Source organism: Rhinopithecus bieti, unplaced genomic scaffold, assembly GCF_001698545.2.
Source record: "Rhinopithecus bieti isolate Rb0 unplaced genomic scaffold, ASM169854v2 scaffold_20579, whole genome shotgun sequence".
NCBI lineage: Eukaryota > Metazoa > Chordata > Mammalia > Primates > Cercopithecidae > Rhinopithecus > Rhinopithecus bieti.
The window spans coordinates 1,364,090-1,376,733 of NW_016810413.1; the positions used below are offsets into that span (position 1 = coordinate 1,364,090).

Below are 12,644 nucleotides of genomic sequence, written 5' to 3' on the forward strand. Positions count from 1 at the left end.
CAAGGGCATGTATTTCTTTAGGATGTATTGAGACCCAGGAGGGATTATTTTTGGTTTTCCTGAGTTATTCTCGTAGCAGTTGCTCCTCAAGAGCCTCTGTGCTCCCCTGTTGCTCCCAGTTCTGCCAATCATCCTGAAATCCCTGACCCAGTTACCTGAAGTAGTGCTGTCTCTGCATAGATCCAGTTGCAGGGTGAATGTAGGGCAGGCCACATTCCTCTTTCATGCTCTACCCCCAGTTTTCTGTACCACTGCCACATAGGCCATTTCAGACATTCCCGAAGGGTTGAGGTTAACATGGGAAATTATAATTGGGGGAAATTTTTCAAGAATTGCTTTTATGCTGTAGCTGTCTTTCCCTATGTTCCATGGCAAACTTGTCAAGGAGTTAAACACTTAATCTGCATCCAATTATAATGCTCTCCAGACCTCAAGTTCATAGCTATTTGTCGGATCAACCTCCATCATCCTGAAGATAAACTTGGCACTATTTTATTTATGGATGGACTTACTATTGTATCTGTTAGAGGGAAGCATGCCTTTGCATTTTTAGATTCATTATAGAGAATGGAACATCATCTCAGTTTCCTCCTAGGTCACTCAGATTAGAAATATGATTTCCAATAATTTAAATTAAAACTATTTCAATGCAAAAAATTTTAGAAATTCTTTGGAATGTATAATAATGGTGTTTTACAAAACTCCAGGGGAAAGAAGATAAAATTAATTGAATGCCAAATATGTGCCATAGCTTCTCACATCATTGTAACACCTAACGGCCTACCTGACACCTCCACTTGACTGTTTAGTAGACATCTCCTCATCTTCCCTCCCAAACCTGCTCATCTCATCGTCTTCCCCAGTTAATAGTAATTCTATCCTTCTAGGTGCTCAGATTTTGGAGTCATTCTTAATTCCCCTATGTACCACATCCAACCCATCAATAAATTATTTTGCTTTACTTTTAAGTATATCAGGAATCAGACTATTTCCTAACATCTCCTCTCCTGGTCCAAACTACCATATTATTGCAATAGACTCCTAGCTATTAGGTTGGTGCGAAAGTAATGGCAGTTTCCAACCTAATATTAGTACCAACCTAATATTTCCTACTTTTGGTCATGCTGTTCTCTCATCACTGCACCTGGAGTAATGCTTTTAAAACTCAAGGCAGATCATGTCATGTCTCTCCATGTTGTCTAGGGTACAGGCAATCACCCACAAAGCTCCTACATAATTTGTATCTTTGCACTAATGTTATCCACTTTCTGTGGTTCAGCCACACTAGCCTTTTTTTCTTCTTAAGCTGTCACCTCAGGGCCTTTGCACTTGATGTGATTTCTGCCTGGAACACACTTCCCCATCATCTACTTCAGGTCTTTGCTCAAATACAGCTTTTTTCCATGAGGTTTTCCCTGATTATTTAAAATGAAACACCCCTACCCTCCACACACATATACACAGTAATTTCTACTCTCATTACCTGATTTACTTTTTCTCCATGGCATTTGTCACCATCTGACATATTGTGTATTTTATTTACTTTGTTTTATCTATTTCTCTGCACTAGAATATAACCTCATTAAAGAAGGGATTTTTGTTTTGTTCACTGCTAATACCTTGGTGTCTAAAACAGTATCTCTAGCACATAGTATGTACTCTGTAAATACTTATTAAATGAATGAATTAATTAATTCTTTCAACAATGCCAGTAGGTGGTTACTATTATTCTCACCTCAGATGAGAAAAAAAAACACCACTACAACCACCACCACCAAAACAAAACAAAACAAAACCCACAAAACAAAACAAAACAGGTACGATGAGGTTAAATAACTTTTCAAACTCTTTTAAGCATTTAATATTTAAAAAATGCCCATCAATAGGAGACAGTTTAAAGTTACAGTATATTATTTCACTTTTCTAGTGGGTGGAATTCTTGAAAGTCATCTCAAATGTATAAAATGCAGAGGGATGTTAACTTTTAGCAGATCTTTCAGTTGAGTGAATGTCAATAATGTTAATAGCACAGGGAACCAGTATGTGTACCTTTCTTAGTCTGCTGAAATAATATTTTTTTTTCTCCACAGCTGCTGGCTGGCAATTCCAGAACCCAATGGTGTTATAAAAAGTCCACTGTTGTGGTCATTCATCGTACCTATAACCATTATCCTCATCAGCAATGTTGCTATATTTATTACAATCTCAATCAAAGTGCTGTGGAAGAATAACCAGAACCTGACAAGGTAAGATTCCCAATGAATGGGACGCTGCCAGGCAAGGCTCATCCAGCACTTAACACAGCACCATAACACATCCACAGTTCCAGGAGCTTTCAAACTAACTCAGACAATGTCAGGGCTATGTGGTTTGCAGGAGAGATTTTCTCTTACGCTTTGACTCAGAAAGTGGATCTTCTTGTCTTCTCACATCAGTATAGTCTGCTCTCAATATCCTGGGTTACCACATCTGTGGATTCAACAAAACGAGGATCAACTGAAAAGTAAACCTAGACTTCAAGAAAAAAAATTTTCTTCCCTTGTCCTAAATATTCAAGAAATCATAGTTGAATAATTAAAGAAATGAGAGGGTTGTGAGGAAATGCTGGTCCCTGGATTTTCATTTTATTAATACAATCCAGTACCTGTTGGCTGTATTTTACATGTATTGCTTGAATTACACAATAGCACTAAAATTTCTTATTTATTTTATTTTATTATTATTTTTTGAGACAGGGTCTTGCTGTGCCATCCAGGCTGGAGTACAGTGGCACAAGCACAGCTCACTGCAGCCTTGACTTCCTGAACTCAAGCGATCCTCTCCCCTCAGCCTCCAGAGTAGCTGGGACTACAGGCACACACTACCATGCTCAGCTAATCTTTTTCTATTTTTTATAGCGATGTAGTCTCTGTCAAAAAGAGGCTGGTCTGGAACCCCTGGGCTCAAGTGATCCTCCTCAGTTGGTTTCCCAAAGTGCTGAGATTACAGGCATAAGCCCAGCCTTAAATGTTTTAAATTAGTGGCAAACATACAAAAAATTGGAAAGCTCACTTAAAAATTAAATTTTCGGCAGGGCGCAATGGCTCATGCCTGTAATCCCAGAACTTTGGGAAGCCGAGGCGGGTGGATCACCTGAGCTTGGTAGTTTGAGACCAGCCTGATCAACATGGAGAAACCCTGTCTCTACTAAAAATACAAACTTAGACAGGTGTGGTGGCACATGCCTGTAATCCCAACTACTCGGGAGGCTGAGGCAGGAGAATCGCTTTAACCTGGGAGGCGAAGGTTGTGGTGAGCCGAGATTGCACCATTGCACTCCAGCCTGGGCAACAAGAGCGAACTTCATCTCAAAAAAAAAAAAAAAAAAAAAAAAAAAGGAATTGAATTTTCTCTTGAAAAAATTGGAATATCTGGCCACTCTAAGCTGACATTCCCTGCAGGGGTCATGTGCTTTCTGATTTGCCAGTTCACATCCATGCTGCTTCTCTCCTTTCTATAACCTTTCTGGCTCCAAAAAGCATTTTCATTGTCATCCCTGCTATACAACAAGAGCATTCAGTTGGAGAGACAAAAAGCAGAAACTATTAAACGCTTATACTCTACCCCTCCTGACCCCATCTCCATAGCATAAATTGATGGGAATACAGTGCTAATGAGACTATGAGTTCAGATTTAATTCTGTAAGATTTTGTTCATATTTAAGTAGACTTAATAAATTCAGGCACATCTGTGAGCTTATAGCCAGCTTACAAATAGATCCACTTAGTGTGACCAGATGAGTAAAAGCCACCATCTTTAGTGGGACTATGTCTTTTGTTTCTTTTAATGCTAACATTTTATTTAAACCAGTACAAGCACCATGCTTAACAAAAGACTCTCCAAAATAAACATGCAATATGAATTAGCAGAGATTGAAACCACAGCTTAAGAAGTTGTGCCAGTTGTTGGTTTTTTCAAATGATGACAGAGAACTGTTAAAATTCACAAGACTAAACCATTAATGTTTCCAGCCTCCTGAATGAGATTATATTGGACCATCGAAATCAGCAGGAACTGCCCTGGCATGTTAATGATCTTAAACAATATTCAAGTAATTATATTTATATGAATTATACTCCAAAAAGCAAGAAAATACAATTTCTATCACAAGTTTACTGTATATGAGCACTGATTTGAAATGTCAAATGGCATAATAAAAACAAATTTCTCAAGAATTTTCAGCTTGGGACCATTGATTTTAAGTGGTCTGGAAGATTATTACATTCTTTCAGAAACACAAAATAAGATTTGTCCAGAAATGTTTGAAACACATCCTCACAAAAGTTGTAACTGCTCAAACTCTACAGATTCCAGTATTATCACTTTATTGAACAAATAGGGAAAGCAACCATAGTAAGAATACTTGAATTTATAGAATACAAGTTACCCTCTACTTCCACCAAATATCAGCATTTAAACTCTTATGAAAATATCTATTCATCACTAGTCCACATATGGATTAATGATATTGCTCAGGTTTTAAAAGTAGTTCAAACATTTTTTTAAGTACACCTTTCTTGATATCTGTATGGGTTGGGGGGAAACAGCCAAATTTAATTTGGCAATAAACTCCCCTAACTGGAAGTTTTTAGCTAAAGTGTCAGACAAGGATATAGTTTATGGCTACATATGACCCCGAAAATAGGAGATAAAAAGGGAGGGAAAAGTACTGACACACATTTTGGCACACAGATTATTTAGTAATGACAGTAAAAAAATTTAGCTACACGATCTTAAACAACAGTATGTTTAACTGCACTAGGCATTTAGTAAACTTTTAGAACTAGACAAATTGAACATTTATTTTAGAAGTCAATTAAACTAAAGCAGTCAACCAACTTTTTTCCTAATATAATTGCATCAATACCAGAACAAAGTGATCACTATTCAAAACTCAGACATTTTGGAATTTCAGCATACTAACCTGAGAAGTTTTCTTCATATATATTTTTTGTTGTCATGGAAGCCACACTAAATAATATTGTGATTACCAATTGATTTTATTTTGACATTAGATGCTATGCAGAACTTATGCAGGGCCAACAATTTCAAAACTAACGCTGACTTAGAAGACCATGAAGGAGGGTCCCAGGAAAAAAGTTGCTGCCAAAAAGGAAAGAAAGATTAAAACTGAATGGGAATGGTTGCACCGGAAAGATACGGAATGTAAAAACTGGAATTATGAAACCTGGAGTTATTATTTGGGGAATGGCAGAAAAAAGACACTAAATAGGAAATATACTTGAAAAGAACAATGCAAACTTTAGTAAAATGAAAGGGAAATCTATACAAATGTTTGAGAACACTTTAGAGCATGGGATTTGTAAATCTCCCCATAGAACAGATGAAATAAAAATGTCCTACTGATCCTCTTACCTCAATCTGTTGTGTTGCAAAAAAGATGTTATTGACTAGGAGTCAGGCAAGCTCAAAAAAGCATGGTTTATCACAGCTCTTTGCTCCTGTTAAAGAGAGTATGGGAACTAAAAGTTCTAATGTACGGTAGGTCAATATTATCTGACATTATGGAGGACCTCCAAATTTAAAAATAAACAAAACTAAAACATGCAAGACAAAATAAGGAACTTCATTTAAAAATACATTCTTGCGGCACTAGTTTCTCTTATTGCTGCAAACCAGGTGAAACAAAACTTCATTTCCTTCATTCAGAAATATTAAAAACACTCTCCACTCACTTGAATTACATTTGCATTTCTACAGAACTATATGCATGTTATTCTCCAATATCAAAATACCTGTTTAAAGAATTGTTAAACTTCCTGGGTGAGTTTTCTCTCTCTCTGGAAATTGGAATAAAGAATCTTTTCCCGCCAAGAACCAAAGCAAACACCTACTCTAGAACTTCCTCATCTCCAACTAACTTTCTGTTGCTTCCTGACTTCTAAATTAGTGAAGCCAAAGCTGGGAACAGAAGATGGTTCTAGTCAACATCATGAAAATTCCAACTATCTTTACTTCTCACAGAAACCTCAAAAATAAAATGCAAAGAGCACATGAATGGAAAACATGCCAAAATTTAAATTTTGCTAGTTTTGAGATGACTAAGATGTTCTTAATATAAGAATTAACTCACCAAATTTGGTTAGTCTTTAGATTCTCTAGACCTATTATCAAATTCATATTCAATGGTTACTTATATATTTGTTTCTACAAGTATGCCAAATAACAGAATCCTTGCTTTATGCCAAGAGTACCATCATCTAACAAGACTGGTTTAGTTAACTCTTCAGGCATCCAGTTCAGAATATCTTCTGACATTTAGGATATAAGACGTGATATTATTGTTTTAACGTTATTAACTATGGACAAAGTTTAAAGATTTTTTTTCCTATGGCACAAAACTAATCACGATATATCCAAAATTATAACTCTCGACTGCCATAGACTCACCAATGCAAGCAGATAGTTGGAATTTTTAAAATATAAAGTTGATTTTATTATAAATTTCAGAAATACACATTAGAAAATTATTTTATTTGGACTCTTTAAAAAAGTATTAATTTCACCAAATCTGGAATACTGGCAGTGTAAAAGTCTTAAACTAACTTTAAAGCTAACAAATCAAAGGCACGTTATTAACACATTTAAAATAATTAGTGTTCATTAGTGACATTAAGTGATGCTTTATAAATGAAGTGTTATTAACCTAGATGCAAAACTGTTTAGAAATGACATAAAAGGAATGAAGCCCTTGATTATTACAACCCACCAATTTCTAAGACTACGATGGTATTTTCCATAAGGAGAAAAGCTAACAGTCATAATTCTATCATAAAATCTAACTCCCCAACCTTAAAAATTAGTGATTGATGAACATAGTTTCTAGATTTGATTAAAAAGATAAAGGAAACCAAACAAGATACAGAACTGATCAATGTACTTGTGATGCAGGTTACACTACAGTCAATTACTGGGTCACTCAAGTCTTTGACCCCAAATTAATTTCAATGATTTGACAAGTGATAATACACTATTTTTATAAATAAACTGCTAATATCGTTTGTCAAAAGGAGGCAACTGTTGTCTCTCACAATCTAATATATGTACATTCCAATGGTGTCTGTAAATAGTAACAAATTCTGAATCATAAGTTATAGAAATTAGTCACAAGAGTGCAAAAAGTCCCTGGAGAAAAGTAATCCACCTAACAATTACCAGTACAAGGAAACACCATACAAAGGTTCATTACTATGAAGATGATTTCCTCTTGGTTCAAACTTTGCACAAATGAAGAATTTTTCTTTACTGCAGAAAACAGACTGTAAGTAACAGTGCATTTTTAGACACAAATAAGTATTGATGTCTGGTTCCAGTATGGTCAGGTTAATATATAAATACTTTAGAAACACAGAAGTTCACATTAGTGGAAAAATCCAAGTTTATCACTTAACCATTCTTCAGTTAGGTCTTCCACATTTCTTATTTCAAATACCTTGGTTAGTTCAGCTCTCTGGACTAGCTTATTCTTACTCCCAGCATACATCATCTGTTGTTCAGGCTTACGTCCAACAGGACTGGAGAAAATAAAGCACAAAGGATATGGAACTCTCCCATCCATTATGTTGATATTTATAACTATACACCGTGAAGTGAGGTTGTCATTCAGGCAGTTCATCTTTAAGTTCATCTGGTGAAATACCCTCAAGCTCCTCATCCAGTACCACCCGGTGTTTATCCTTGTCAATCTTCATTATAATAGCAGCATTGTTCGTTTCTTTGTGAAAATGAAACTTTCTCAGCTTTTCCACTAAATCTTCAGCAACATTACGAACCACCAAAGACTCACTTGTTTCCTTTCAGGCTGTCAGCAGCCTGTTGCCTTCACTTGGGCACCTTTTTCTAGTGGTACTATATCTGAAATATGTACTTTACAGATCAAGGGTAAGTATTATTCTTCCTGTATGAATGGTAGCTCATATTAAGGAGAAATATGGTAAAAAATATTATCACTGATAAACATTAAAAGTATGTTTACTGAACATAAGTGGTGAGAGTGAAAAGAAAAAATAGTGTGTTTAAAAGCAATGCAGAAAAACCTTGGTAAAGGCTTCTGTACCTAATTGCACATTAGGATATATTTCCTTCATACAAAAATTATCGTGTTTGGCCAGATACCAATTAAATTTGTACTGCTAAATTTTGACTGATAGTCTGTGATTCATAAATTGGCCTAGTTATAATGACAAGCAGACTGTGATTGAATTATTTAACAAATAACTTTCATGTGTTCAGTAGCTACATAACAAATTGCCCCAAAACTTAGTGGTGAAGAATGACAAATGTTTATTATTTGCCATGAGTTGAGTGTTGGCTGGGTAGTTCTGTCTTGACTGGCTTGGATGCTTATTAATGATCTAGGATGACTCACTTTTTTTTTTTTTTTTTNTCACTCTGTCACCCAGGCTGGAGTACAGTGGTGCGATCTTGGCTACTGTAACCTCCGCCTCCTGGGTTTAAGCAATTCTCTGCCACAACCTCCAGAGTAGCTAGGATTACAGGCGTCTACCACCACACCTGGCTAATTTTTTTTTTATTATAATATTTTAAGTTCTGGGTTACATGTGTAGAATGTGCGGTTTTTTTACATAGGTATACACGTGCCCTGGTGGTTTGCTGCATCCATTAACCCATCACCTACATTAGGTATCTCTCCTAATGTTATCCCTCCCCTACCCCCTCACCACCTGACAGGCTCCAGTGTGTGATGTTCCCCTCCCTGTGTCCATGTGTTCTCATTGTTCAACTCCCACTTATAAGTGAGAACATGCAGTGTTTGGTTTTCTGTTCTTGTGATAGCTTGCTGAGAATGATGGTTTCCAGCTTCATCCATGTCCATGCAAAGGATGTGAACTCATCATTTTTTATGGCTGCATAGTATTCCATGGTGTATACGTGCCACATTTTCTTAATCCAGTCTATCATTGATGGACATTTGGGCTGGTTCCAAGTCTTTGCTATTGTGAATAGTGCCGCAATAAACATACGTGTGCATGTGTCTTCATGTGTCTTTATTGTAGAATGATTTATAATCCTTTGGGCATATTCCCAGTAATGGGATGGCTGGGTCAAATGGTATTTCTAGTTCTAGATCCTTGAGGAAGCACCACACTATCTTCCACAATGGTTGAATTAATTTACACTCCCACCAACAGTGTAAAAGTGTTTCAGGTGCCACTGGGGTATGGGGAAAAAAAAAAGAGCTCCTGTAGCTAGTTCGGTGTCTGCCCAATTGGCCGCCCAGTTTTGTGCTTGACACCCAGGGCCTTGGTGGGGCAGGAACTGGAGGGAATCTCCTGGTTTGTGGGTTTCGAAACCTGTGGGACAAGTGCAGTATCAGTGCAGGAGTTCCTCAGGCTCAGACCCTCAAGGCTTCCCTTGGGTAGTGGAGAAAATTCCCCAACCCCTTGCGCTTCCCAGGAGAGGCGACACCCCACCCTGCTCCAGCTGGCCCTCTGTGGGCTGCATCCATTGTCCAATCAGTCCCAGTGAAATGAACCGGGTACCTCCTTTGAAAATGCAGAAATCAGCCACCTTCTGCGTCAGTCTCGCTGGGAGCTGCAGACCGGTGCTGTTTCTATTCGGCCATCTTGAATCCTTCATGACTCACTTTTATGTCTGGTGGTTGGTGTTTGGTTGGTTTTAGTAGCAACTCCTCAGTTGGGAAAGCTCATCTCTGCTCCATATAGTCTCTCATCTGCCATTAAACCAGTCCAGCCTTCTTAACATAGTGGTCTCAGGGTTCTAAAGAAGTGTGAGGGAAGGCAAATTAATAAACAGATGCTTTCAAGTCTCTGCTTGATAAATTTGCTAATGTTCCACTGGTCAAAGTAAGTCACATGGCCAAGCCCAGGATCCAGGGGCATAGACTCTCCATAAGAGGAAGAAGATCACTCTGCATCTAACTAACCTTTCTCTCCCACATCAACTTAAGGCTCAGGAAGGTCCAAGGTGCCAAAAAAGGGGATTCCTCCATTGGCTGATCTGTAGTAATGCAAATTAAAATTCCATTTCAATGAAGAAGTTGGTTCTTGAAATTTGCCTGCTGTGGTATTAAGGAGCTGTGTTTGCCTGAATTTTTAAACAAGTATCAATGTTGTCAAAATAAAGCTTGCTAAATCAGATTTTCTCCAGAGTGATGTAAGACTTAGCATCATTTTTCCACCTGGGGCATAATATTGTTAAGTGAACAATGTGTATGGGCAGCTGAATATGCATTCTAAATAGGAGAGTAATAATGACATTGATGAGTAAAACCCTAATGAACTACATTATTTTTCTTGTTTTCTTTCACCTAGCACAAAAAAAGTTTCATCCATGAAGAAGATTGTTAGTACATTATCTGTTGCAGTTGTTTTTGGAATTACCTGGATTCTGGCATACCTCATGCTAGTTAATGATGATAGCATCAGGATCATCTTCAGCTACATTTTCTGCCTTTTCAACACTACACAGGTATGGTGTGGATTAGAGTGAAAGTAGCAGAACATGCAGTGGTGGAGATATCACCTTGACCCATTCCTTAGTTACCTTTAAGAGACTATTTTAAAAAAACTAGTGGATACATAGTAGGTGTATATATTTATGGAGTACAAGAGATATTTTGATACTGGCATAAAATGTATAATAATTACTTCAGGATAAAAGGGGTACCCATATCCTCCAGCATTTACTGTTTCTTTGTGTTACAAACAATCAAATTACACTCTTAGTTATTTAAAAATATACAATTAAATTATTATTGACTGGCTAGGCATGGTGGCTTACGGCCTATAATCCCAGCACTTTGAGAGGGCAAGATGGGTGGATTGCCTGAGGTCAGGAGTTCAAGACCAGTCTAGCCAACATGGTGAAACCCCATCTCTACTAAAAATACAAAAAAATTAGCTGGGTATGGTGGCATGCGCCTGTAATCCCAGCTACTTGGGAGGCTGAGGCAGGGGAATTGCTTGAACCAGTGAGGTGTAGGTTGCAGTGAGCTAAGATCACCCACTGCACTTCAGCCTGGGCGACAGAGGGAGATTCCATTTCAAAAAAAAATTTTATTGACTATAATCACCCTGTTGTGCTGTCAAATACTAGATCTTATTCATTCTAACTATATTTTTGTACCCATACCCATTAACCATTCCCACTTTCCCTTCCCCTCACTGCAATTCCCAGCCTTTGGTAACACTCATTCTACTCTCTATCTCCAGGATTTCAACTTTTTAAACTCTTTAGGTCCCAAATAAGTGACAATGTGCAAAGGTTGACTATCTGTGCCTGGTTTATTTCACTTAACTTAATGACCTCCAGTTTCATCCATGTTGTTACAAATGACAGGATCTCATTCTTTTTAATGGCTGAATAGTACTCCATTGTGTATATGTACTGCATTATCTTTATCCATTCGTCTGTTGATGGATACTTAGTTTGCTTCCAAGTCTTGGCTATTATGAATAGTGCTGTGAAAAACATGGGAGTGCAGATATTTCTTTGATATACTGATTTCTTTTCTTTTGAATATGTATCTAGCAGTGGGATTGCTGGATCATATGGTATTTCTATTTTTAGTTTTTATTATACTTTAAGTTCTGGGGTACATGTGCAGAAGGTGCCAGTTTGTTACATAGGTATACATGTGCCATGGTGGTTTGTTGCACCCATCAAACCATCATCTACATTAGGTATTTCTCCTAATGCTATCCCTCCCCTAGCCCCCAACTCCCCGACAGGCCCCAGTGTGTGATGTTCCCCTTCCTGTGTCCACATGTTCTCATTGTTCAGCTACCACTTATGAGTGAGAACATGCAGTATTTGGGTTTCTGTTCTTGTGTTAGTTTGCTGAGAATGATGGTTTCCAGTTTAATCCATGTCCATGCAAAGACATGAACTCATCCTTTTTCATGGCTGCATAGCATTCCATGGTGTATATGTGCCACATTTTCTTTATCCAGTCTATCATTGATGGGCATTTGGGTTGGTTCCAAGTCTTTGCTACTGTGAATAGTGCGGCAATAAACATACATGTGCATGTGTCTTTATAGTAGAATAATTTATAATTCTTTGGGTATATACCCAGTAATGGGATTGCTGGGTCAAATGGTATTTCTGATTCTAGATCATGAGGAATCACCACACTGTCTTCAACAATGGATGAACTAATTTACACTCCCACTAACAGTGTAAAAGTATTCCTACTTCTCCACATCGTCTCCAGCATCTGTTGTTTCCTGACTTTCTGATGATTGCCATTCTAACTGGTGTGAGATGGTATCTCATTGTGGTTTTGATTTGCATTTCTGTAATGACCAGTGCTGATGAACTTTTTTTTTCATATATTTGTTGCCTTCATGCATGTCTTCTTTTGAGAAACGTCTGTTCATATCCTTTGCCCACTTTTTGATGGGGTTGTTTGTTTTTTTCTTGTAAATTTGTTTGAGTTCTTTGTAGGTTCTGGATATTAGCCCTTTGTCAGATGAGTAGATTGCAAAAATCTTCTCCCATTCTGTAGGTTGCCTGTTCACTCTGATGGTAGTTTCTTTTGCTGTGCAGAAGCTCTTTAGTTTAATTAGATCCTATTTGTCAATTTTGGCTTTTGTTGC

General features: G+C 37.5%; 1 protein-coding gene and 1 pseudogene across 1 annotated transcript in view; one reads left to right on the top strand and one right to left on the bottom strand.

The window, feature by feature from the left end:
- The window catches only part of ADGRG7 (adhesion G protein-coupled receptor G7), a 76,926-nt gene that overhangs the window by 56,256 nt on the left and 8,026 nt on the right, over positions 1-12,644 (top strand). The window contains exons 15-16 of the mRNA XM_017891883.1: positions 2,091-2,246; positions 10,356-10,512. Coding sequence (XP_017747372.1) covers positions 2,091-2,246; positions 10,356-10,512 — 313 coding nt within the window. The remainder of the gene's footprint in view (positions 1-2,090; positions 2,247-10,355; positions 10,513-12,644) is intronic.
- LOC108542085 (glia maturation factor beta pseudogene) lies at positions 7,384-7,787 on the bottom strand (annotated as a pseudogene).